The sequence below is a fragment of the Megalobrama amblycephala genome, linkage group LG17 (genome assembly GCF_018812025.1).
Source record: "Megalobrama amblycephala isolate DHTTF-2021 linkage group LG17, ASM1881202v1, whole genome shotgun sequence".
NCBI lineage: Eukaryota > Metazoa > Chordata > Actinopteri > Cypriniformes > Xenocyprididae > Megalobrama > Megalobrama amblycephala.
In genome coordinates, this window is record NC_063060.1 from 35,561,996 (window position 1) to 35,587,971 (window position 25,976).

At 35.5% G+C, this 25,976-nt stretch overlaps 2 protein-coding genes across 4 annotated transcripts; both read right to left on the reverse strand.

Moving 5' to 3' along the window:
- Window positions 1-4,016: 4,016 nt before the first annotated feature.
- Window positions 4,017-13,191, reverse strand: e2f5 (E2F transcription factor 5). Its single transcript, XM_048163225.1, has 8 exons — window positions 12,866-13,191; window positions 11,567-11,676; window positions 11,209-11,370; window positions 10,222-10,330; window positions 9,784-10,069; window positions 8,004-8,138; window positions 7,848-7,886; window positions 4,017-5,247 (listed from the first exon to the last, which is right to left on the reverse strand). The coding sequence occupies exons 1-8, from the start codon at window positions 13,004-13,006 to the stop codon at window positions 5,138-5,140; spliced, it is 1,092 nt and encodes a 363-aa protein (XP_048019182.1). The 5' UTR covers window positions 13,007-13,191; the 3' UTR covers window positions 4,017-5,137.
- Window positions 13,192-13,552: 361 nt separating this feature from the next.
- lrrcc1 (leucine rich repeat and coiled-coil centrosomal protein 1) lies at window positions 13,553-25,936 on the reverse strand. Of its 3 annotated transcripts, none has more exons than XM_048163222.1 (20): window positions 25,785-25,936; window positions 25,156-25,206; window positions 24,881-25,086; window positions 24,638-24,703; window positions 23,941-24,108; window positions 23,639-23,808; window positions 23,334-23,483; window positions 23,028-23,227; window positions 21,551-21,725; window positions 21,307-21,455; window positions 19,727-19,931; window positions 18,265-18,404; window positions 17,917-18,118; window positions 16,914-17,099; window positions 16,553-16,727; window positions 16,304-16,467; window positions 14,588-14,796; window positions 14,269-14,406; window positions 14,051-14,186; window positions 13,553-13,903 (listed from the first exon to the last, which is right to left on the reverse strand). In XM_048163222.1, exons 2-20 carry the CDS (start codon window positions 25,197-25,199, stop codon window positions 13,793-13,795), a joined length of 2,994 nt encoding a protein of 997 aa, XP_048019179.1. In that variant the 5' UTR covers window positions 25,200-25,206; window positions 25,785-25,936; the 3' UTR covers window positions 13,553-13,792. The 3 variants fall into 3 exon arrangements, with proteins under 3 accessions (XP_048019179.1, XP_048019181.1, XP_048019180.1); XM_048163224.1 differs by having other exon boundaries at window positions 25,156-25,245; window positions 25,785-25,925; XM_048163223.1 differs by having other exon boundaries at window positions 25,156-25,217; window positions 25,785-25,923.
- Window positions 25,937-25,976: the final 40 nt, after the last annotated feature.

Consider the following 25,976-nt stretch of genomic DNA (forward strand, 5'->3'; position numbering starts at 1 on the left):
CACTGGACATCGACCACACGGCAAACGTTACTAATGGTGGCTCTGGCTGCTAGTGTTGGCTAACGTTAATAAAATCTAGTCAACGGCAGCATAAGAAGAGAGAATCGTTCAGTTCACTTGTCACTGCGTTTATGATATTAAATTAGTTATCTTACCCAGTAAACGACCTGTTGCTCGCCATTCTCGCTTCTCTTATCTTCTCGGTGGCAGCAGCAGAGGCTGGAAACCGTAGTGGGCGTGGCCAACTTGTCACTTCAATCGAGGGTGACCAATAGAAAAATGCCTTTCATCCTGGTTGGTAGAGACCGCCCACTGAGCTACAGCTTCACGTGCAAACAAAACTTTTCAATTCGCAAAACTTTTCAACTTGCAAACTTTTCAGCTTGCAAACCTATTCACCTCGCAAGCAAAATATTTTGACCCGCAAAAAAGACAGCAGAAAAGAGAGCAAAATGTGTGGGTTTGGGATGAAAAGTTCTCGAAGTGCACAAGGAAAAATAAAGGTTTTCAAAGATTTACACGCACTGCAAATAATTCTGTTATCAACTTCTTTATTTTTGAGCCTTAAGACGACTTTTTTTTGCAATATATATATTTTTTAATTACAAAATAATTAGTTTTACTCTCAAACACAATATGTTTGTTTGAATAAAAAAGACACAAAAGAAACTCCATAAATAGGCTGCAAAGGTGGCATCTCTCGACTATATTTGTGGACTTGCACATTCACAGAAAATAGATTACTTCCGCATTACAAGAGGTGGATTGCGTCCGCCATATTGTTTACGGGCACGCCACCAACTCCAGTCGGAGACTTCGAGTTCAGAGATTCCCATTTGTGATGTGGTGGCGTTCATGTGCGTTCAGTTTATGACATGATTTAAACACGCCATTATTAGCTCTCCTCCGCCATTGAAGTAATAGAGTACCTCAGGGATGACGTGTTTTTGTATGCAAAACCCGGAAGCGAGTTAGCATTTTAGGACTTCCGGTTCCATCGCCCTCAAGTCAATGGGTTTTTTGAATGGGTTTTTGCTAAATCGCCTGAAATAAGGTCTGTGGTTAACAAAGCCTCTAAATATTTTCACATTTTGATCTATGACATAAAACGCACCAGTTATAACCCGCTTGTGATTTTTTAAACCTTTATTGTGTCTTAAAAATGGCGGTTGCTAACAAGTTGCTAAAATTGACTACTTCCTTTGGTGGGGAATATATATATATATATATATATATATATATATATACACATCATTTCTCATGAAAAAGTGGATAAGTATTCATACACAACGCAGATCATAATCAGCGAGCATGTTTTTAAATAAAGTTGTTTTTTAAATAAAGTTTGAGGAAGCTTGGTGGTGGTGACGTTGATCCGCGACCATGGTGTGCTGTAGTCCGTTTATAGACTACTGTTAGCTTTTTATATCTGATGACTTTATTTAGGCTTCAAAATGTATAAATGTTGTGTTAACTTGTAAAGATTATCTTGATAGACAAAATGTGTAAGTGTCATAACCCTTTGTTAAACACAGAGCTTATTTTTTTGTGGTTTTCCAAAAGTCTATGGGAAAAATGCATAGGCTTTCAATTGAGGGAACCCGTGCGCCGCTAACTTCCGGGTTGGCCTACAAAAACACGTCATCCCTGAGGTACTCTATTCCAGCTTTCCGTGTTTTCACTGTTATACGGTAGGGGCGCTATTAATCAGATCAAAACACAGACAAAAACAGGAGCAGAAACAAGCATTGTAGTCTGTTTGTTGTAGTCTTTGGAAAAAAAAAAAAAAAAAGATTTTCCTCAGCTTTTTGTTCAAAATCTTACCCACATTCAAGTGTTGATAAAAAGAATACATGAAGCTAGAATAAAACTTTTTTTTAAGCAGGGATTTTGTCCTTTCTTTTGATATAGGCGTATTGCATGTTCAGATATTCATACAACAAAATATTCTGGGGGTCATGAAAGTTTTGAGAAAATTATTAAAAATGCTGCATTAAAAATAAAGAAAAGAAATACTCCGTGGATAAATATCAGAGCAAAGATTAGGTCTAAAGGAAAAAAAAGTTCTTAACCCCCTTTTTTTAAATAAAGAATATGATTTTTCATAAGACTTCATAACTAAATAATACAATGCTTTATGGACCTAGTATTAACATAAAATAATGTTTCTCTGTGTTGTTCATTTGGCATAGTTTTTTCTTTTCTTTCACATTTTCCATTTTTTAATGTTTCCATTCCATTCTTCTACAGAAGTGTCTAATTTCAAATTATTCAAAAATGTTCTACAGAATTTAAGGAGAACCAGAGCAGCAATCTAGAGCAATCATAGCCAGCTCCTATGGGTCACGGGGTGACATAGCATTTGTATTATCAACTCCAGCTGCGCAATCCAAACAAACCTTTGAAATTAAACACATGGGATCTTTCACCATAGGCCTACTTAAAGGATTAGTCCACTTTTAAATAAACCTTTCCTGATAATTTACTCACCCACATGTCATCCAAGATGTCCATGTCTTTCTTTCTTCAGTCGAAAAGAAATTAAAGTTTTTGATGAAAACATTCCAGGATTTTTTTTCCATATAGTAGACTTCAATGGGCACCAAACAGTTGAAGGTCAAAATTAGTTTCATTGCAGCTTCAAATTGTTCTACACGATCCCAGACAAGAAATAATGGTCTTATCTAGAGAAACAATCACTAATTTTCTACAAAAAAAAAAAAAAAACCAACAACAAAAAAAACATTTTATACATTTTAACCAGAAATGCTCATCTTGAACTAGCTCTCTTCTTCTTCTCTATTAGAATTCCGGCAGTGTAGACACTGCTAAGCGTATTACTGCCCTCCACAGGTCAAGGTTTTGAACTAATTTTTTTATGCAATATGCTAGTTCAATAGTATATAACAACTAAAATAATGTTTAGTAAAAGAAGAAGAGAGCTAGATCAAGATGAGCATTTCTGGTTAAAATGTATAAAATGTTTTTTTTTTTTTTTTTTTAGAAAATGAGTGATTGTTTCTCTAGATAAGACCATTATTTCTTGTCTGGGATCGTGTAGAACAATTTGAAGCTGCAATGAAACTAATTTTGACCTTCAACTGTTTGGTGCCCATTGAAGTCACTATATGAAAAAAAAATCCTGGAATGTTTTCATCAAAAACTTTAATTTCTTTTCGACTGAAGAAAGAAAGACATGGACATCTTGGATGACATGGGGGTGAGTAAATTATCAGGAAAAGTTTATTTAAAAGTGGACTAATCCTGAAAAGAAGCAGATGCACTAAAATCATGCTTTTGTGGCCCAGAGCATGACAGTGAGAAAATGGCACTCACACTCAAGGAGGAAAAAACATCACTTTTATTAAGAAGTCCAAACTGTGCAAAAGATGGTGCAAATGTTATTTGTATGACCAAAAAGTATGATAAAAATTATGAAAGCTTGTAATGTACATCAATGAGATTTTTATAATGTTATAGTAGACCACTTGCATAAATGCAGTTGTCAATAACATCTAAAGATATTTTAATGCTTATTTTTATGATCAATGCTCTGTCATTTCAGTTGTGCCTGTTGAGATTTTATATATATATATATATATATATATAAGATGTATGGATAAGTAAACATAACTTGCTTCAGTCCAGTAAATGTTTATCTTGAAATAATAAAAATACTATTGAGATTATATTTGTATGTTTTCTTTACAAAATCATTAAAGATTTACCATTTTTGTAGAGGGTTATAGTTTAGGTTTATATAGTTTATAGGGTTACACAGCTAATAATAATTTTTTTAGTTTTGGGGTATGCTTTTGCTACCCCTTCTGGTTTGTTAAGGCCACAATCTTTAAAAGAGCATTACAATTTCTGTAAGTTGAGCGAAAACAAAACTGAGGACTTGGATAGATTTTGACAACTCAGAAGAATGCTTCATGTGTGTTATATTGCAGTTACAAACAAATATGTTACTTCTTCAAGACAAGATTCCACACAAAACAAATAAATCACAATACTTGAGCAAAAGCAAATATTTTTTATATATAGATATATATAAACTTTGGCTAAAAAAAAAAAAAAAAAAGTGCAACAGAACAAAAACATTGCTCTTTTGATTAGAAAACCTATACAGAGAAAATAAAGTTACTTACAATAATAGAAAAAACCTGCATAAGGCACAACCTTGTGGAATGTATAAACAAAGATTATCCAAGGCAGTTTAACATCTTTATGTCCTCTAAACCAAGAACACTACAGTATAAATTATATTCATTCCCCTTTTAAATTAGGTGGGATTGCCTCTACACAAATACAAAAAGCTAATTAGCATTTCACAACATGGTGAACAAAATTGTAACTGACAAGTTGAAAAAAAAAAAAAAAACCTCAATATGCACAGTTGAGTGTCAGTGTTTCTATCAATAGACTACAAAACAAACCAACCGTCATACAAATAATTAGTGTTGTGATTAAATAGTTAGACACACAAATAATCAAGCCACTCCAATGTCTTTGTGTGTGCTGTTAAATTATATTATACATTTGTCACGTCGTAGAGCTCCTGCATACAATATGTTTTAATAAGAAAGAATTAGAACTTTTTTATAAAGTATCAAAGAATAAGACACAGAAAGGGCAAAAACAAAGAACAAAAAGATTATCTTAAGGCACGTTCCAACAAGTGTTGTTGTCCAAAACTTATGTGTGTGTCATGTTTGGGTGGTTTTAATTTCTCAGATTGCATTCAAAACTGCCCTCCATTCACCTCTATGAATTACACCATCACTCATCAGGAACAATGAGTGAAGTCACAAAACTGAAAACAAACTGACTGTATGAAACAAAATAACAATCGGCACTCGCGTGTCTAAAGTTCAGGTGGGAGGGGGTTATCTTTTCTTGTCTCCTTCCTCTAAAACAATAGTTATGGTTGAAGGCAGAAAGGACAACACTGTTAAAGACTTGCCAACTCAAGCCAAGGATGAAATGTAAATGAATGTGAAACTGAGTGCAAGCCAAGGTTCAAGGAGCAGGCGCTGAGGCAGGAATGCAGCCGTTGGCAGTGAGGGGGGGAGACTCATTACCTTTGCTTTTGTCCATGAATGCAAGTGTGAGCCGGTGTGGCATGAATCATGCTTTAATAATTGAGAATCTGCACATCAAAAAGGTCACAGACTCCCTCGTTGTCATCAAGGTTGAAATTGTAATCCACACCAGTGTTTGGTGAAAGTCTTAGCAAGGGGAAAACTACAGTGGTAAAGACACAAAAAGTTATCAGTGCACAGATTGAGTTCATCCAATATACATTTACCAAAAAAAAAAAGAAAGCAATATAAATCCATACATTACTCAGGGCTCGACATTAAGACTTGTCATGTGCTTGTCATGTAAATCAGTCATTCATTTGTCAGAGTAAAAAAAAAAATTGCTTGTCCGGACAAAAATAGGACTTTTTTTGTGGTGTAAAATAAAAAACTTATTCTGAAGCAATATTCGCATCAGTGTTCTATCAGCTTTGACATATTTAAATCTGCATATATGTGATATTTACCCAGACTTTTTTTCCTTTTATCTTTATAAAAAGGCACCCCCCCCCCCCGCGATCTTAATAAATGTATGCTTCATCTTTCATTTTAAATTCTTAAATTTGATCAAGAAATTACAATTAGAAAAATAAAACACTATAGAGCTGTTATCAAATTAAATAATTTACACTGAAAAATTACAACTGCATTAAATAATGTTATGAGATCGTTTTAAATATTTTTTTGAAAATGCAAACAAGAAATTAAGAAATTATTAAAAAAAAAAAAAAAAAAAAAAAAAAAGATACTTTTATACCTGAAACTAAACCGCCAGTAAGTGGCAACAAGTGACATTGCGTCAAACTTGTTTATTGAACTGATGAAATCAGTGTCACATTTTCACTCGTGATTGTATTCAGGAAGACAGCACTCTTGGTCATGTGATGTTGCTTAACTGTATCATATGTTATAAACAAAAAAACGCCACATTTTGATTATTTACCGCAGTATGTTAACTGCTGAGCTCATGTTTCTATTTCCCCTTAAAGGTGCCCTTAGATTCAAAATTTGAATTTACATTGGCATAGTTAAATAACAAGAGTTCAGTACATGGAAAAGACATACATTCAGTTTCAAACTCCATTGCTTTCTCTTTCTTATGTAAATCTCATTTGTTTAAAAGACTTGCGGAAAATACGCGGATCTCAACATAACACCAACTGTTACGTAACATAATATTTGCATATGCCAGCCCATGTTCCCAACATTATGAAAGGCATTAGACAAGGGCAGCCAGTAACGTCTGGATCTGCACAGGTGAATCAACAGACTAGGTAAGCAAGAACAACAGCGAAAATGGCAGATGGAGCAATAATAACTGACATGATCCATGATAGCATGATATTTTTAGTGATATTTGTAAACTGTCTTTCTAAATGTTTTGTTAGCATGTTGCTAATGTACTGTTAAATGAGGTTAAAGTTACCATTGTTTCTTACTGAATTCACGGAGACAAGAGAGCCGTCGCTATTTTCATTTTTAAACACTTGCAGTCTGTATAATTCATAAACACAACTTCATTCTTTATAAATCTCTCCAACAGTGTAGCATTAGCCGTTAGCCATGGAGCATAGCCTCAAACTCATAGAGAATCAAATATAAACATCAAAATAATTACTTTACTCACATAATTCGAAGCATGCATACAGCATGCATGACGAACATCTTGTAAATATCCATTTGAGGGTTATATTAGCTGTGTGAACTTTGTAAATGTGCTGTAATATAATCGAGAGCTCGTGTGGCAGGGAGCACGCGAATTAAAAGGGCGGCGCGCTGAAAAAAATCAGTGCATAGTTAATGATGCCCCAAAATAGGCAGTTAAAAATTTTTTTTAAAAATCTATGGGGTATTTTGAGCTGAAACTTCAGACATATTCAGGAGACACCTTAGACTTATATTACATCTTTTAAAAAGCATTCTTGGGCACCTTTAAGATGAGGCTGCGCGAGGCTCAACAGCACAACCTTGTTACCGTCAGTACACTATAGGCCTACATTATATATTATCCAATATCGATTGCCATTTACACTAAATGTAATAAAAACAGTCACTCTCGCGTTTTGGTGATTCCCTATTTTTGTTGTTGAGTTTTAATCAGGCTACTTATCCATTCGGGCAAGTAAAATTCTCTTTCACTTGCCCTTTCAAAAAATCCACTTGTCCTGGACAAGCGTTAATGTCGAGCCCTGCATTACTGTTCAAAATTTTGAGGTTGATAGGATTTTGAATGTTTTTTTTTTTTAAATGCTCTTATGCTCAACCAAGGCTGCACTTATTGGTATACAGTATAAACAGTTATATAGTGGAATATTACAATTTTAAAAAACTGTTTTCTATTTTAATATATTTTAAAATGTCATTTATTTATCCTGTGATGGCGAAGCTGAATTTTCAGCAGACTTTACTGGTCAAGTATTTCTTATCATCAATGTTGAAAAAGGTTGTGCATAACAGGGATCAATGCCATAACACAAGCAAAAGGCAAAAGTGTCAAAACTGGCATGCACAGGAGAAAGAAACCTTGAGAAGAACCATCACTCAGCTGTGGGAACCCATCCTCCTTTTGTCAGGAGTCAGGACATATTAAAAAGATTTATCTGCACTGCTAGCTATATGATTAATTGATAAGGACAGCAGTGAACTGCTTCAAGGCAGAACAAATATAACCAAAGGAAGCTGTTCTGTGTGACCACAAGGGGGCTGTGCAGAAGGCCAACACTGGTACAAAAAATGGCTGGAAAATATTTTTAAAGAACTTACCATCTGAAGACATCAGTTCATCAATGAGGTTAGAAACACCTAGAGGAATCAGAAAAAAAGGCAAGATGCATCTCCTTGAAGTTCACTTAAAAATACAAAAATATCACATTATTGCTCTGGAACAATCTTTTATTGGTATAATGGCATCCACATCACCTTCTCTCTCATCCCTCATTTCTTCCAGCATGGACTGCAGATCCTGACCCCCCATCTCCCTCTGCTGTTCTTCAGAACCACCTAAAGAGCCCTGCATCAACAAACACTGACTGGCAGGAGACTCAGGGTTGCATTCTTGAAGAAGAATAAAAAAAAATAAATAAAAAGGTAGAAAAGAGGTAGAAATTGTAACTAAATTCAATCATATTAAAATACTGTATAAAAATTCTCATACACACAACCATTCAAAAGTTTGGTAAACTAATACAAAAATTAATACTTTTCAGCAATGATGCATTAAAATGCTGTTCTTTTGAACTTCCTATTCATCAGAGAATCCTGATAATATAAATAATTTATTTTCTACATTAATAAGAAATGTTTCTGGAGTGTCAAATCAGCATATTAGAATGATTTCTGAAGCATCATGTGACACTGAAGACTGGAGTAATGACGTCAGAAAATTCAGCCATCACAGGAATAAATTACATTTTAAAATATATTAAAATAGAAAACAATTCTTTTAAATTGTAATATTTCACAAATTACTGTTTTTAATGTATATTTTGATCAATAAATGCAGCCTTGATGAGCTTCTTTCAAAAACATCTCACTGACCTCAAACTTTTGAATGAAAATACTTACATACTGTATGATCATATATTATATTATATTATATTATATATATATACACACACACACACACACACACACACACACACATTACAGTCCAAAAGTTTGGAACCACTAAGATTTGTAATGTTTTTAAAAGAAGTTTCGTCTGCTCACCAAGGCTACATTTATTTAATTAAAAATACAGTAAAAAACAGTAATATTGTGAAATATTATTACAATTTAAAATAACTGTGTACTATTTAAATATATTTGACAAAGTAATTTATTCCTGTGATGCAAAGCTGAATTTTCAGCATCGTTACTCCAGTCTTCAGTGTCACATGATCCTTCAGAAATCATTCTAATATGCTGATTTGCTGCTCAATAAACATTTATGATTATTTTCAATGTTGAAAACAGTTGTGTACTCTTTTTTTTCAGGATTCCTTGATGAATAGAAAGTTCAAAAGAACAGCATTTATCTGAAATACAAAGCTTCTGTAGCATTATACACTACCGTTCAAAAGTTTGGGGTCAGTAAGAATTTTTATTTTTATTTTTTTGAAAAGAAATTAAAGAAATGAATACTTTTATTCAGCAAGGATGCATTAAATCAATCAAAAGTGGCAGTAAAGACATTTATAATGTTACAAAAGATTAGATTTCAGATAAACACTGTTCTTTTGAACTTTCTATTCATCAAATAATCCTGAAAAAAAATATTGTACACAAATATTTTGTACAATTGTACACATTAAATGTTTCTTGAGCAGCAGATCAGCATATTAGAATGATTTCTGAAGGATCATGTGACACTGAAGACTGGAGTAACGATGCTGAAAATTCAGCTTTGCATCACAGGAATAAATTACTTTGTCAAATATATTTAAATAGTACACAGTTATTTTAAATTGTAATAATATTTCACAATATTACTGTTTTTTTACTGTATTTTTAATTAAATAAATGTAGCCTTGGTGAGCAGACGAAACTTCTTTTAAAAACATTAAAAATCTTAGTGGTTCCAAACTTTTGGTCTGTACTAATTATATAGATATATATAATTTTTTCATTGTTAAAAATATTTTCTTCTATCCCTTCTTGATATGGAGAGGGAACAATGACTGGTGCACAATAAGGAATGGAGGTAGTATGAAAGCAGTACCCATGTGTATATCGGGGGACGTGGAGGACGGAGTGAGTTGGTGCTCTGCAGCGGGGCTTTTGAGCGGCCCACGCTTCAGATCACAGAGATCGGCTGAGGAGATGGGGAATCTCTGCAGCCCTGCTGGGGTACTAGGAGGAGTCGGCATGGCAGAAATGTCATCTAGAGGTGGGACGGAGACAACAACAGGCTTGGAGCAGCTCGTCTCTCTGTTTATCAGCATCACCTGGATGGGAGCTGAGTGACTTCGCAGGTTCACCTGGTATTTCTTCTGACCATTGTGGCCCTGTGTCAACGAAAAAGACAAGGATGAACACCTTTTACATATAAACATAAAAAAATAAAATGTTTTATTTAAAAAATTTTTTCCACTTTTACACTCAAACCGTTTTAATAAAGATAAAAAATTATGCAAATCTCAAGGTTGGTGTATCATACCATCTCCGGCACTGGGACCTCCAGTTGTGTCCCTGATGGTGCCATGACAGCTAGAAGAGTATCCCCACCGAACGCATCACATATGTCCTCATGCGTCACATAGCTGTATGTACACAATGCTAAGGAACATGTAGCAAGGGCTAATACCATGCATCTCCAATTCTTTTATACATTTTCCCCAAAGAAAAGTCTCTATAGCCTCGTTCAGACTGTCACACCAAATCTGATTTTTGTGCAAATCAGATCAGATTTAGCAAGTGTGAACAAAAACAAACATGAAATGCAAATTTTATAAATCAGTTTCGAGCTACATTCATGTGTGGTTTGAAATTCTATTCCATTTGCATTTCTAGAAAAAAAACATTTCAGTCTGACTGCTCTAACTGGATCGTGGTTTATGTGACTTTCTCACGCCACATAAAATGTAAACGTTAGACATTGTTATAGGAATTAGAAAGCATGATGAAAGTCGCTGCAGAAACAGGGTGGTGTTGTTGCAAATAGCAGAAAATGACAATATAAAAGAAAAATGGCCAAACAGGTGTTTAAGAATCCACTCAAAATTCTAGGAGGAAATGCTAGTATTTTCCTTCACATTTTCAAAATTTCCATACAGACTTGGTACCGAAGCCATTCTTTTGACAACCCTTAATATACCACTTTAACATACACCACTTTAAGTTTAATCCAAAGAGGAATAACTGGTGGGGTGAGGGTTATGAAACTCTAGCATGAATTGCCATAGACTAGAGACTGGAAAAACTGGATTAGGGGAACACAAATACCCAAAAATAACACCACACAGGCAAGGAAGGACCAGGAAGGATAACGTTCAACATGTAATTAGGTACACTCCTCCAACAATGGCATTTTCTGGGACTGTTAATCTCATGGGGAACCACCCAAAAATGGAAGAATATCAGACGAGAATAAGGAAGAAGAAAAACAGATAAATATTTCTGGCTCATACACTGACTGTAAGGATATCTGCAGCTGGAGGAGTCTTCATTCAGGTGTTTGATACTTTGTTGCAGACATGCTTTTTGCATGTCCAGCTCTCTCTCTTGCATCTCCAGATCAGCAATATTTGCCTTGAGAAGTTCCACCTGCTCGAGAACTTCCTGAGGCTGGCAGCCTGAACTCTCCCCCCTAATTAAGATAAAGCAACTGCTTTGGAGACTTGCGCAACTGAAGTATATCACACTGAGCATGCATGGTGCAGAATTGGTGCACACATTACAAAATACATATATAATCATATAAAGAATCATATTTAGATTCATATAATGTCAGTACAATCAACATTTGGTAGCACCGTGATAACTTTCTTCATCTTTGTACTCACTTCCACTGAATGGTGTTTTTGGTCTTTTTTTCAATGAGTCCAATGCCTTCCAGAACATTGGTGATGTCGTAGATTCTCCTCTTCTGTTTGACTGCCAAACTGTCTGCAGCCTATGAAAAGCACAATGGCATTACAAAGACTGTCTAATCAGAAGAGAGGAAGTGGCTATTTAGGGGACCGAACAATTGCTCGGGTTGACATATACTTGGGCACTGGGTTTAGATTACTCAGTAGCTCTCAACTGTTATCAGAAGAGTTTATCAAGTCTAAGAATGCCATCATGATGAGTGGCAGGTGCGTTAACGCTGGTCAAACTGACCCCATCTGTCATTGAATGATGGGAATATAATGGAAAGTAACAAAATGTACATGCACATTCTAGGAATACTACACACTTTGATGTCCCATTATGTTTTTAAAGCAAAGACACAAATGCTTATATTTTAAAAATATCTAAAAAAAAAATTAAAACAACAATTATAACAACAATACACTGTTAATGCACAAATTTACCGTTACAAAAAGGAAAATTCTTTAAAATTGTGACACCCCAGAAATAAATTTCCAGAGCATTTCTGCATGCAAATAAATAATTTTTAAATCAAATGTTCGTAGTTTTTACATAAAAACTTTGCATTCAAGCAGCCCTGTTATTCAAATTATTTACTTATTTTAATGCACGAAAAATATCTAGTCTATCAATAACACACTAATATATGGCCCCAAATTAGTTAGACCCTGCTAAATTTTAACAATAAATAGTTGCAAAAATGTTTACTTTTTATAAAAATATATATATACATTTTCTGTAAATCATAATTTTCTGGACGTTAAGCACATCCCATTTTTTCAATGCCCATTTGTTGAAAGAAAAAAAAAAATCTCTTTTTTTTTCTTTTTAAAGAGTTAGGGCCTTAGGGCCTTTTTTCTAGCATTTTAGCGCAAAGTAGCAGGTGATTAAACTGAAAAATGTCTCCAATGAATTCACGCAGTGCGTCTCTGCTGCCTCAAGCGTCAGGTAACAAACACCTGCTGCGAGAATCCCACGGGTTTTTGTTCAAAAGTCCCTCTATCACAATAACACGCCATTTCTATTCGCTCTTTTAACACTTTAACACACACTTTAACAAGTGTTAAGCCAAACGCTTAGTAATTCTGTATGTAAGAGCCTTAAAAGACGGCGAAGGTCCACTCAGGTAAAAGTTTCTTTGTGCAACTCCAGACAGACTCAGTCCTCACTGAACAGCCTGTCGACTTTCATTCATTCATTCAGCCACTGGTAATTGCATATTAACCCACCACTTTCAGATCGAGCACTCCATCTTTGGCCTCCTGAAGCAGAGTAACGAACTTGACTGTGAGGAGACCCAAACTCTTCTCATGGCGACTGGACCCGTTCGGTGTCGTGTGAGGAAAACTCGCGCTGTTCGACTCAGCCATACCATCCAAACGCCCGGTGTAACTCAAAAACACCTTCTTTGTCCGGTTTAGAGGTATGGAGGTCGACCTCAGTTTAGTTGGTGACGGTGAGGGGGAGCAACAATCATCTCTTGGCACTTATTTACCTCAGGCTACACTTCTACTACTGATGATGATGGCTCGAGGGTTTTTAAATGAGAGGAAATGACGTAGGATTACTGTTACTATGACAACGTCTCCGCTTGAGAGTTCGTCCAGAGGTTCGTGCCAATAAAATGTTTAAAAATTTAATTATCCAGAAAAAAAGAACATACCGAACACGGAATTTAGAGTTTGGAAGTTTAGAATTTTAATTAAAAATGTAAATAAAAAAGCGAATAAAAATGCAATGTTATATAAAAATGCATTTTATGACGCTGTATTTTGAAGGTACAACAGTTTTATATGTATATATAAATAACATATAATATATCAAATAATATATATAGAAACAATATTATAAAGAAAAATATATATATATATATATATATATATATATATATATATATATATATATATATATATATATATATATATATATATAAAGAAAAATAATTCACTGTTACAATTAATTCACAGCCATTTACTATTTATGTAATGTAAAAAATTGCCAAAAATAGTGAAACACAGTAGGCTGGTCACTCATAAGTACAATAATTTCAGGATATGTTCGTGTTGGCAGCCAGACTTCGAGAGACATAAATCTTCTTATATAAGACATAAGGCATCTTCAAGTATTTTTGTCTTTTGGTTTGTAATGGTAGGAGGTTAGAAGTCTTTCAGCACTTGTGTGAGGCGTCTCATTTTCTCCTCCATTACCCTTTTATTACTCTCAGTTTCCTCAAGCAGCTGGCGCATTTCCTCCTCCACCTGGAGCACCTGTGGTTACAAAAAAAAGAAAAGAAATTTAGACTTAACAAAGAGTGCTGTTCAATCATCAGTCATTCATTCTACATCTGTACGTGACAACACTAGTAATATGAATGCAAATCAATATAGAAATCAATACTAAAATGGCAGTAATACCTTCTGATTAGCCTTTTCTATCTGTTTCTGTTTGTCATTCGCAAGACGAAGTAGTTCAGCCTGATGGGAAGCTTGTAGAGTCTCCAGTTGTCTACGGAAGGCATCGTCCACACTGTGAAGCTTCTCCACTGCCGCTCTAATAAATCAATAAATCAGTTTTAAATGTATAAAAATCTATACTACATTGGCCAAATTAGGACCTGCTGCCCATCTCATACCTGTGTGCTTGTGAAGCTTTGTCCCTTTCCTCCAGCAGCGTTCTCTCTTTGGAATCAAAACCGTCCTTCATTCGTTTCACCTGGCTCTCAAGCCTGTTCAACAGTTCAGCTTTTTCCTGCCATTTCTTACTTGAGGCCCTGCAAAAGTTTAATATATTAATGTATTTTGGATAGCTGTTGAATTTAAAATATTATATCCGTGTGATGGAGTGCAGCAGACATCAGCAGCCAGCCTTTAAAACAACAACATACTGTTCCATAATCAATAAGTCAGGGTTACAGCTTGGAATCATAACATATTGGTGATTACGATCCATACCTGTATGTCTCTTTAACCTCATCAAGCTCCACCTCCTTATCAAGGAGCTGTTGTTTCAGCTCCTCCTTCCTAAGACTGAGCTGCTCCACTGTGTCTCTGAGATCCACTGCAGAGGCCATTTCCTCCTCCAGCTGCTGCTTCAACTTTCGCTGGTCTTGCACACTCTCGTCACGGAGTCTACGGATCTGCTCATCTCGCTCCAGCAATGCCTAGAAGCAATATGTCAGAGTGAAATGAGCCAGGTGATGAAAACCATTTTGTTTTGCATTTAATGAATTACATTAGCACTACATTACAAAAGCATTCAAAAGTTTAGGGTAAGTAATTTTTTTTTTTTTTTTTCTGAAAGAAAGACATTCTTTTATTCAGCAAGGGCAATTTATTTTCCCCAAAAATTATAACAGTTTAAAAAAAAAAACAAAGTTTCAGCTTTGCCATCACAGCAATAAATTAAGCTATATTAAAATAGAAAACAGCTGTAATTAGAGGTGTATCCGTTGCAAACTGTCACGGTACGGACTTTGCAGTTTGGTGCATGCACTCAGATGTCGAATACAGTCAGTCACAGGTGATCCACACTCCAATCCAGAAGGGGACGCACGCGGTAATGCAACACTGTTTGTGAACCGCCACAAAAGCGCAGAAGAAGATCATACGATCTATGCAAAGATATGTTTGAGTGTGATCTCTCAACTTGTGTTTGAACCACGGAAAGACATCAGTAAAACAGCTTGAGAATAACATCTCATGTAGCACTACATTTACCTCAGGCAAGTCATTTAGTGCCCACAGCATGTTAGTTCACTAGAGAAATGAACTCTAAAGGGGAGCATTTTAATAAATATATGCACTACATTAGCTTATATATTCATTATATTTACTTTCCCTGTTAGTAAATGTCTTAATTATTTAATATACCTTTAAATAAATTTGTCATGAAAACAAGTTATGACAGTAAATGTGTAAAAGATTATATTTCAAAAATGAATTGAAGTAGAAAAATAACTGAAAATTAATTTTTTAATTAGATTAAGAAGGAAGGTCGTATGTGCAATGTACATGAGTGTTGAGTATTATATCTAAAAATAAATAGCAACTGAATTTAATAGTTTGGGCTCTGTTGTTAATTGTTTAATATTTATTATTATTATTATTTATAATATTAACTTTAATATTATAGTAATGCAAGAAAGGGCTCCCTGTATATTGTTTTTCAGCATTAATTGAAATTTAACAAGTTAATGTTAATTATAACTGAATTTACTTAAAGAGAAAGACATAGTTGCCACTGTTTAATACAAAAGAAGAAAAAGAAGCAATTTTATGTTTAGTTTTCTCCCCCAGCTATACCGAATCCATACCGAACCATGACTTCAATACAGAGGCACGTATCGAACTGTCATGTTTGTGTACCGTTACACCCCTAGTTGTAATAATATTTCACAATATTACTGTATTTACTGTATTTAAAATGCAGCCCTAAACATTTAAACGGTAGTGTAGATTTTGTAATAAAAAGCAATTTTAAAAAGTTGTACCATTTAACTGCAAATGTTGTCTAATAAACATGGCACTCATGGAATATTGGTGGTTAATATGATTAATTAATAAACATATCATGTAATTGTAATAATTAATCAGTTAAAAAAGAATCAATCAATTGACAGCCCTAATTTAAATCTTAGTTTATAGTTTTGTGAGCGAGTAGGACTTCACCTCTTTTAGTTTACGAATCGTCTCTGTCTGGTCATCAACAATCTTAGCTTTAATCCTGAGTGCATCATTGTCTCTCTCATTCTGCTTCTTCTGTGATTCCAGTTCGGTTAACAAAACCTCAATTCTGGCCTCCAGTCGACCACGGTCCTGTGCTAAGGATGCACCTAAATAAGCAAACAAACAAACAAAATGAACAAAACTTAGCTTAAATACATCAGACTCTCTATTTTCTTGAAGTTAATGATGTACCTTGCTGTGCAAGTTCCTGGCCCCAGATCTTCCTCTCTGCCCGTAGTCCATCTATGACAGACTCCTGAGCAGTAAGCTGGGAGATCAGCTTAGATTTGTCCTTCTTCAGTAGCTCCACCTGTAGGTTAAGTCTTTTATCATCCTCTAACCTGGATTCCAATGACTGTACACGGGCCTAACATGCAAAAACAGAGCATAATATGATTTATGAGGCACTTCCTAAGATTCGATAATAAAAAAAAAGAACATATGGCTACATTTCTAGACATGTATGTGCTATAATGCTGTCAATTTCTATGAAGGACACAACCAAATCAAGAACCTATATATTTTTTTTTGTAAGTAAAAACTTTGGTCTTACCTTGAACTCAGTGGCAGCTTCTTTTTTGGCTTTGAGGAGCTCAGTAATTCGTGTTTTCTGCTCTTTTACCATAGCTGTGAGCTCCTGCACCAAAGAAGCTGACTGCTTCTCTTTCTGCTGAGACTGGCTGAGGCTCGACTTCACTTCTAGGAGTTCAGCAGACACCTGATCAAACCCCTCCTTAACCTAGAAATCACACATACACACATTTGTTTTTGTGAATTGTGGGGACATTCCATAGGCGTAATGGTTTTTATACTGTACAAACCATATTTTCTATCCCCCTACCCCTAAACCTACCCATCACAGGAAACTGTGCACATTTTTACTTTCTCACAAAAACTCATTCTGTATGATTTATAAGCCTTTCGAAAAATGGGCACATGGGATAATGTCCTCATAAGTCACCCTCTCCTTGTAATACCTATGTCATACCCATGTCATACCCATGTCATTATACAAATTTGTGTCCTGATTTGTCACAAAAACATGTGCACACACACACATGTTGGGTTTCCATGTTTTATGGGGACTTTCCATAGACATAATTTTTGTCCATAGACATAATCAATGATTTTTATACTGTAAAAAAACTGTATATTCTATCCCCTAACCCTAAACCTACCCATCACGGAAAACTTTCTGCATTTTCATAAAACATTCACACTTGTATGATTTATAAGCTGTTTTTCTCATGGGGACCAAAAAATGTCCCCACAAGAACAAGAATTTTAGATATTGCCATCTTTGTGGGGTCATTTTGCCCCCATAACATAGGGTATACCTGAAACAAACACACACAATGAAAACTAAAAAAAAAAATGAAAACGAAAGCTAATTCTAATTAAAAGTATATTTATATTTAACTATGTTAACCATGTTCAAATTTAGAATCAATTCAAACTAAAATGTAGTGTCACAAAATCATTGTTTTGTTGTTGTTGTTGTTTTAATTCTAATAAGACTAATCAGACTAAAAATGTTACCTCAAATTTAGATTTACCTCTGAGAAACGCTTTGCCTCAATGGTGAGAGCAATGCGAAATTCATCCTCTAGAGCAGCATACTGTCTTCTAGAATCAGTGATCTTCTGTTCCAAATCAGCCTGTTTCTGGGCAAATCTCTGCTCTGTCGCCGCCACCTCTTTGGCTACAGCCTCCTTAAACTCAGACCCACCAGGAAGCAGCCGTGTAGCAAGCTCTTTCCTGTCCCACAAAGTTAAACAGTCAAACAGGTGCAAGATGAAACAGTTGAAATTTCCTGTTTTGTAAATTAAAAAAATTAAAACCTTCACTCTTAGTATGACTAAGAAAAATGTACATGGACATGACTTCGTGTGATGCTTGTGTACCTGTGCATCTCCTCTCTGGAGGCCAACAATTCATGCAACTGCTGCAGCTTCTCTTTGTGCTGTCGTGCTGATGTGCGGAGAATTTCAACCTCCCTTTTTAAGGCAGATGCTTTTTTCTCTAACTCCTGAGTCCTCTTCATCTGAAATAATATAGCAGTTCATTCACTTTTAATGTTGTTTACAGAGAACTATTCCATTTTGAAGAGCGTTTTTTCAATTTATACATAGATAACTGCTCAAGTGGTACTTCAAGTAGCTTTCTAATTGTAAAAATGTCAGGGACAGAAAGCTCTCAGATTTCATCAAAAGGATCTTCATTTGTGTTCTGAAAATGAACAAAAGTCTTATGTGTTTGGAATGACATTTTTTTCATTTTTGGGTGAACTAACTCTTTAACAACCACTTTTGATTATGCACGTGGAAATTTGGCTGATCCTTGACGTGACTGCGGAGAGCAGAGCAAAGTTGATTCTGCGCTAATTAAAAAAAAAAAAAGTTTATGTAGCAAATGAGAATCGATAAAATTATTGAATGTATTTTGACACAAAGGTCTATGGTTAATGAAACAAGTCCACTCATGAACCTTATATAATACACTATATTGGAGCATTCAGTTCATGCTATGGATCCTTCACTATTTAAAGGGATAGTTCACCCAAAAATGAAAATTCTGCCATCATTAACTCACCCTCAAGTAGTTCCAAACCTGTGTAAATTTCTTTGTTCTGCTGTGCACAAAGGAAGATATTTGCAAGAATGTTTGTAACCAAGCAGATCTCGCCCCCCCTGATATGAACTGCGTTCGAAATCACTCACTATGTCCTCATTTACTATTCCCTACATTAGTCCACTAATATAGTCCACTTGAAGGAGTGAATAAAAACAAGTGAGCGAATTCAAACACTGAGTGCTCTGGAAGGGCTGCCGCTTTGGCATAGTTTGCTTGCTGTTTAATACTCATTTGAAGTCATGGAAACTATTTACAATCCTTAATTAAACAATGTAATAATTAATTTAAAAAGGACTTTTATACCTGTATGATATTACGCTGTACCCACATTGGATAAGCAGTTTGGAAAATGGATGGATGATTCTGCTGAGGTCGCCATCTTCTGGCACGACGCAGGAATTAATTCGGCGCAACCATCACAGTGCATTATGGGTATTCTCTCGCCATTGAGTGTATATCTGCTGTACATTCGTTATTGTGTCATCTTCTGGTGCGACACAGGAATTAGTTTGGCGCTACCCTCACAGTGCATTATGGGTATTCTCTAGCCATTGAGTGTATATCTGTTGTACAATTGTTATTGAGGTGCATTATGGCATTGAATAAGTGCCCTCCTCAACATCCACTATGGTTTCGGACACCACTTCAAATGGCTGTCCCCTCAAATAGTGCCCTATTTAGGGGAATAGGGACGATTTCAGACATAGCCATGTACTGCAACTCTTACTCTACCTCTTCTGCACGCTGCTGTACCCTGAGAGCCTCTGCTTGGGTCATGCTGTCCTTCAGACTGTGCAGCGCCCTCTTGTGTTGGTCTTCCCTGTTGTGCACCTGCTCCAGCTGTTCTAACGTAGACCTGTACCTCTCCTCCAACTCCTGCAAACGAGTCTGTAGTTCTGCCCGATCCGAGCGCTCTTTTAACAACATCTCCTTCAGCCTAAAAGGAAAAAGACAGATCTGATGCTCACCAATGATGCATTTATTTGTTTTGTTTGTTAATATATTTTAAAATGTAATTTATTGCTGTGAGATTGCAAAGCATCAATACTCCAGTCTTCAGTGTCACATGATCCTTCAGAAATCATTCTAATATGCTGATTTGTTGCTCAAGGAAAAATTCTTATTATTATCAATGTTGAAAACAGTTGTGCTTCTTAATATTTTTGTGGAGACCATGATACTGGATTCTTTAATGAACAGAAAGTTCAAAAGAACACTTTTGAAAAAGTAAATTTTTCACTTTTTAAAAATTTAATGCGTCCTTGCCAAATTAAAGTATTCATTATATTAATACAAATTTTTTATTAACAATATTAACATTACAAATTTGAATGGTACTGAAGCTACTAATTTTAATTCAAATTCTATTAAATTAATTTGGCTTTATTAAATATGTTTATTGATAGGACATTTCAGAGATAACTGAAAGTGATCTGGAAAAGAATTGGCAAAATAATTGGGAAATGAGTCAAAAATCGAATTGTAACAAGATTCTAATACACATTTGCATAAGCATCAAGGCTCAACATGTCACCACTACCCACTAGGCCATAGCTCCAAAACATTACACTGTAGCAAAAAGTGAATAACACATTAAAACTTCTGTTTAATGACATTTAAAATATGACACTGTCATATTCACTGTCATTTACACACACTCAGCAGATGAAGAGTTAACAAAACCGATACTGGTCTGTGAGGCGAGAGTCATTAGCAGCAGAGAGCTGCAGGGCTGGCAATTAGGATTGATTGATGATCTGCAGCAGACATGTGCCTGTCACCATGACTTTAATCTCCATTATAATTACGATTTATCACCAGGGGGAGCGCGTGGGCTATAATATCGGAGCACAATATCAGGGCCATCATCATGCCACAGAAACTGCTTTGCAGGTGGGATGGCAGAGCTTCATACATCAGGGCCCTGCAGTGGGGTCTCTGGAAACTTCTAATAAAATTTAATTATACTCAAGTGTATTCAGATCCAACATTTCAGATGGAGCTGACACCAATTAGGTGCAATACATCAAGCCAAACATTCACTGCAAACACTTGGATGTCTGGAGACTTTTTAAGGTGTCCTTGATGGGAGAGAATGTTTGAATGAGCGAGATAATATGTGTTGCAGCTAATTGTGTTCATTGGTAAAAAAAAAAAGAAAAAAAGATATATATTACTTTGACTCTCAGCAGTAAAACTCTTAATTAGGCTGCTCAATTTGCATTCACATTTCATTCACATTCATCAAAGGCATAAACATAACAAAGTGAAACTATATTTCTCTGTTTTAGCAGAGAACAGTTTGTCCTCACCTGTCTGTGGTGTGTAAGGCCAAACTCTGAAGGTCCTTTTCCTCGCTCGCTTGAGACTGCAGGTTCTTGACCTGTTCAGTAAGTCTCTTTGCAGCCTGCTCTGCCTTCCAGCGCCGCTCCCGCTCCTGGTCTCGCTCTTCCACTATTGCCTACATGTAAACACACCAGTGCTTTACTCTTTGCAAATTTACATATACAATAATAAAAAAAAAAATGCTGGACCTGAGCAGTGCAGTTTACATACCCTGTAGGTTTCCTCTTGAGACTGAGTTGAGCTTTTGTTAGGACTTGCTTTGATGTTTTTGGGGGCCTTTTTTACAGACTCTATGGTTTCAACAGACCCAGAGCTCTGGACTGATGTCCTCCTACGGGCACCAACAGCCAGCTTCATCGACTTCTGCTTCTGTGTATTTGTCACACTGCAATGGAAACAAAATCCATTTCAGACTAGTGAGAAATAGTAGGTCATTAGAACTTATGGCCAAATATTAAATGTGTAATTTATATGTTTTGATATTAAATATATCAAGCAATGAGTGCAATATCACATGAGTGCTGCACGAGTGCAAATCCGATACTTATTTTACACAATAGTTCAATAAATAAGTTAATATTGTTATTGTAGAGACAATCTTGTCCGTTTTGCTCAGTTTTGCACGCATGTATGGGAGTGGTACGTTAATATATATTAATATGGGGGCACAGCAACAACTTAAAAGTAACCAAATTCTGTTGGAAAACCGCGGACTTGGCAACACTGCAGCGGCGTTTCATTTCTGAATCTGCGTTTTGAACGAATTGAGTGAACCAATGATTCAATTGACGATTCATAAAGAGAACCATTTACTGAATGAGTTAGCCGTTTGAATGAATCGAATGAATGAACGAATGATGACTCAGTGACTTACTCATTTAGACATTTACTGCCACCTACTGGCAATTTTAGTTTCTTAGTTAGAGTATAATTTCATTAAAAAATTGTTTCATATTTCCATATTAATAAAAAAAAAAACATTAAAAGGAATAGTTCACCCAAAAACATTTCTTTTTGTAATAACTATTTGATGCTTTAAAAAAAATTTTTTAATTATCTTTTGGGTGTAACTTCTCAGTCAAATTTGATGTGCGATCAATTTGAGATTAATTAGTCACCGCATCATGTAATTAATTAGATTAAAAATTTTAATCACTTGACAGCCCTAATAACTATATATAAATAATATTTAATTAACATAAGAGTACATTATTGTAGGTATTCAAATATTATTGCTGCAACTCCTCAATAGTTGCTTTCTCTAGTTCCATGCTAATTGCAGTTTAAGTTTTGATGAAGCTAAATGAACATTGTGACAGTGTAATCATTCTTGTGTACAAGCAATTTTAAGTGGGAGGAGCAAGGACAATTTATAAAGTGCCCTGATTACTGGACTAATGCAAAGCCTTAGTCTAAAGTGTGGAGCTTTTCTATGATTCTGAACCTTATTAAGGTCGATGCACCATCCACTCCTTTTGTATTGAGTAAAGAATCCTGCAAGTAAATATTTTGAACAGCCTCTCACAAGACAATTCAAGATCTGTGCCGGAGTAAACATTATTGTATTATTAATCAAATCCAGTAAACTGTAATGAGAAATGTTTGTGAAACTGAAGTCCAAATGCAATAAGCACTCGAAATTCAGGACAAAAGCACATATAAATATGAATGTGTACAAGTACTTCACCAGTCAGATTGTTTGGGTTTGGTGTCCTTAGACAGTTTTTTCCCTGCAGAGCCTTTGGGATGAGACAGGATTCTGGAATGCCGTTGGTTCTCTTTTCCACTGTCACATTCGCTCTCTGATGTCTGATCGGTGTCTCTTTTAGCTTTACGAACCACAGAAGCTACAGAACTCACAGTGTTAACGCCAGCCCCTGTAGGGATCTAAGTACAAATGTAAAATGTATACTATTTGCTAAATTTTGGATTGTGCTTTTTTAAAGACTTAAAATAATGATAAATAAAATGTAATAATTTTTCCATGCTGTACCTTCTGAATTAGATGGGAAACCTGCTGCTCTAGTTTTTTAATTCGCTGCTCATTTTCTTGATTTTCTGCAGTTGGTTTTCCGCCTCGTTGCCGAAACTGGGTCAGGACTTCATCAATCCGTGGAGTAGTGAGAGGAGCATTTGACTTTGCCTTCATAACAAAGAAACACTCTGAACATGAGCATGCATCTCACTACCAACTCAAGATGATTCACATGTCATTCTCAGTCTAAAAGCAGATAAATATATATATGTTAGGGTTAGCTAATTAAAAAGCTAATCAAAAAGTATCATAAAATAGTTTACCAGTTCTCCATTAACACTAGTGTCTGATGAAATCAGAAACTCGAGAAAGTCCTCAAGACCAGGAACATCCATTGGACTGTCCTCTGCTAAAGGAGATGTGTTTCCCAGGCGATCTACTCCATCTAGTGTGGTGACTTGATGCAGAGATTGAAGAACCATCTCCCTGTAGCCTAAAACATAGGAAGAACATACAAGTGATACCAGATCTCTCTCTCTCTCTTTTTTTTTTTTACCCTTTTTTCACTATTTCAGAGTTTTCACCACATTTCATTCATTACATGTCAGGACTTTTTCCAACAAACCTGGCAGCGAGCAGATTGGATTCTGTGCGCCATCCTTGCTAAGAGTAAAATCTTTCAGATTCTGCAGTCCCACCATGCACTGCAGCAGGTGGTTCAAACTCTCCAAACGATTGCTGTGAAGCTGCAGGTACTTTAGTTTGTATTCCGCTCCATGGAGATACAAGAGACCTAAAAGCACAGAGCAGAAAGTGAATACACAGTTGTCCAATTGTGATCTACACTGTTTAAAAATTGGGGATCAGTAAAAATTCTTTTATTAAAGTAATTTATGCTTCTTCTTTTTTTTTAGTCAGAGATGCATTAAGCTGATCAAAAGTGATTTTAACATTGTTAAAAAAGATTTCTATTTAAAATAAATGCTTTTCTTTTGAACTTTCTATTAATCAAAGAGTCCTGAAAGAATGCATCATGGTTTCCACTAAAATATTATGCAGAGCAACTATTTTCAACTATTTAATGAGCACAAAACCAACAGATTAGAACGATCATGTGACACTGAAGACCTCCAGTCTGGCTGTTGAAAATTCAGCTTTGCTATCACAAGAATAAATTACACTTCAAAATATATATTAAACGTTATATTAGAATTTTTTTTTAATTGCAACGATAAAGTATTTCACTGTTTTTCTGTATTTTGGATTGAATAAATGCAGCATTGGTGAGCATAAGAGACTTCTTTCAAAAACATTTAACCTACCCGTTAGGTCATTTATTTGATTGTAGGCCAAATTCAGTCTTGTGAGGTTAGTTAGTCCATTAAGTCCTGAAAGAAATCCATGTATTGACCAATTACATAACAAAGACACCCAATTTAAAGTAACAGCAGGAAAGACCTATTTAAGATCAAATTCAAAACAGACACACTTTCATTTTACCATTTTTTCTAATATTGTTTTACACACACACAAAAAAAATCTGCCTCAAAAAGTGTGAGCTTTACCTTCTACTTTGGTAATTAAGTTGCAGGACAGGTCCAGGGTGCGCAGTGAGGACAGGGAAGCTAATCCTTCAATACGACAGATGTGATTGGATGACAGGTCCAGATGTCGTATATGCCATCCTGTCGTCAAGCCCTCAATCTTAGTGAGGCGATTGCAGTGAAGATTCAGGGATGAAATGCTGGGATTCAGTTGGACCTCTAGTAGACTAAAAATAAATACCTTCAGTGAAGTCACGATCACACACTAGTGTAAATCTAGATTGAGTTAAACTCACCTTGAAATATCCTTATCAATTAGACACAGCTCTCCAACAGCCATAACGAAGCTACAGACACAGTGAGAACAAGTTACTGTCTTTATCAACCTGTCAAATATATAAGAAATAACCCGCAGACCTTGGTCACATGACCAAATAAGTCATAACAAAATAGACGAGGGTGCATTAACCACAACACAGCGTGTTACTGTTTCACGTTTATTTACAATGTCGCAACAAAAACGCTTAAAAATGCCTTAATCGAAATAAATGTTAAATTAAGTCACTGATTCAGAAACTGAGAATTAAGACGAAGAGCTGAAATAAGTTGTAGACTCTGAACGTCAGCACTTGACAACACAACACATAATGTAAACAAAGCCCAGTCTCATCGTTTTCACACACTTGATTGTGTTAATAACAGGCAAATTCTCCTATTAAATGGCATGTGGAGCTGCCAGGGTCGTATAAAAGTACAAAATTGTTAGGTAAAGCTTTAATTTCAAATGCAAAGTGCTGTGACGTTAGTTAGTTGAACGTCAGCTTTTCTGCTAGCCTCGGTTTATTTATTTTTTTAAATTCCACGATAACTTCGTCTCCATTATACTATAATTAACATAGAAGGCAATGTGTTACTATCACCTTACCTGACATGTAGTAAACTTTAACTGTCTGGGTAGGATTCAAAGCTTTCCATTATACTTTACCGCTGCAGAAATTAAAAGTCCCGCTTAGTCGTAATTCCTACTTCCGGCATTGTAATCACTTCCGCTTCTCTTTCAGAAGTTTCTATCCCAAAAGAAACCAAATGTGTCCTGAGCTGCCTACCTAGCGAGTAT

Coding starts and splice junctions, on each gene's coding strand:
- e2f5 (XM_048163225.1), bottom strand. CDS start 13,006: ATGGCTGAGTCGAACAGCGCGAGTTTTCCTCACACGACACCGAACGGG. Junction 10,331..11,208: donor GAAGACTCCTCCAGCTGCAG/ATATCCTTACAG, acceptor AGCATTGTGTAC/ATACAGCTATGTGACGCATG. Junction 5,248..7,847: donor TGAACTGATGTCTTCAGATG/GTAAGTTCTTTA, acceptor TTACCACTGTAG/TTTTCCCCTTGCTAAGACTT.
- lrrcc1 (XM_048163222.1), bottom strand. CDS start 25,199: ATGGCTGTTGGAGAGCTGTGTCTAATTGATAAGGATATTTCAAG. Junction 17,100..17,916: donor AGGCAAAGCGTTTCTCAGAG/GTAAATCTAAAT, acceptor TGTGATTTCTAG/GTTAAGGAGGGGTTTGATCA. Junction 14,407..14,587: donor GAGGTTAAAGAGACATACAG/GTATGGATCGTA, acceptor AAACTTTTGCAG/GGCCTCAAGTAAGAAATGGC.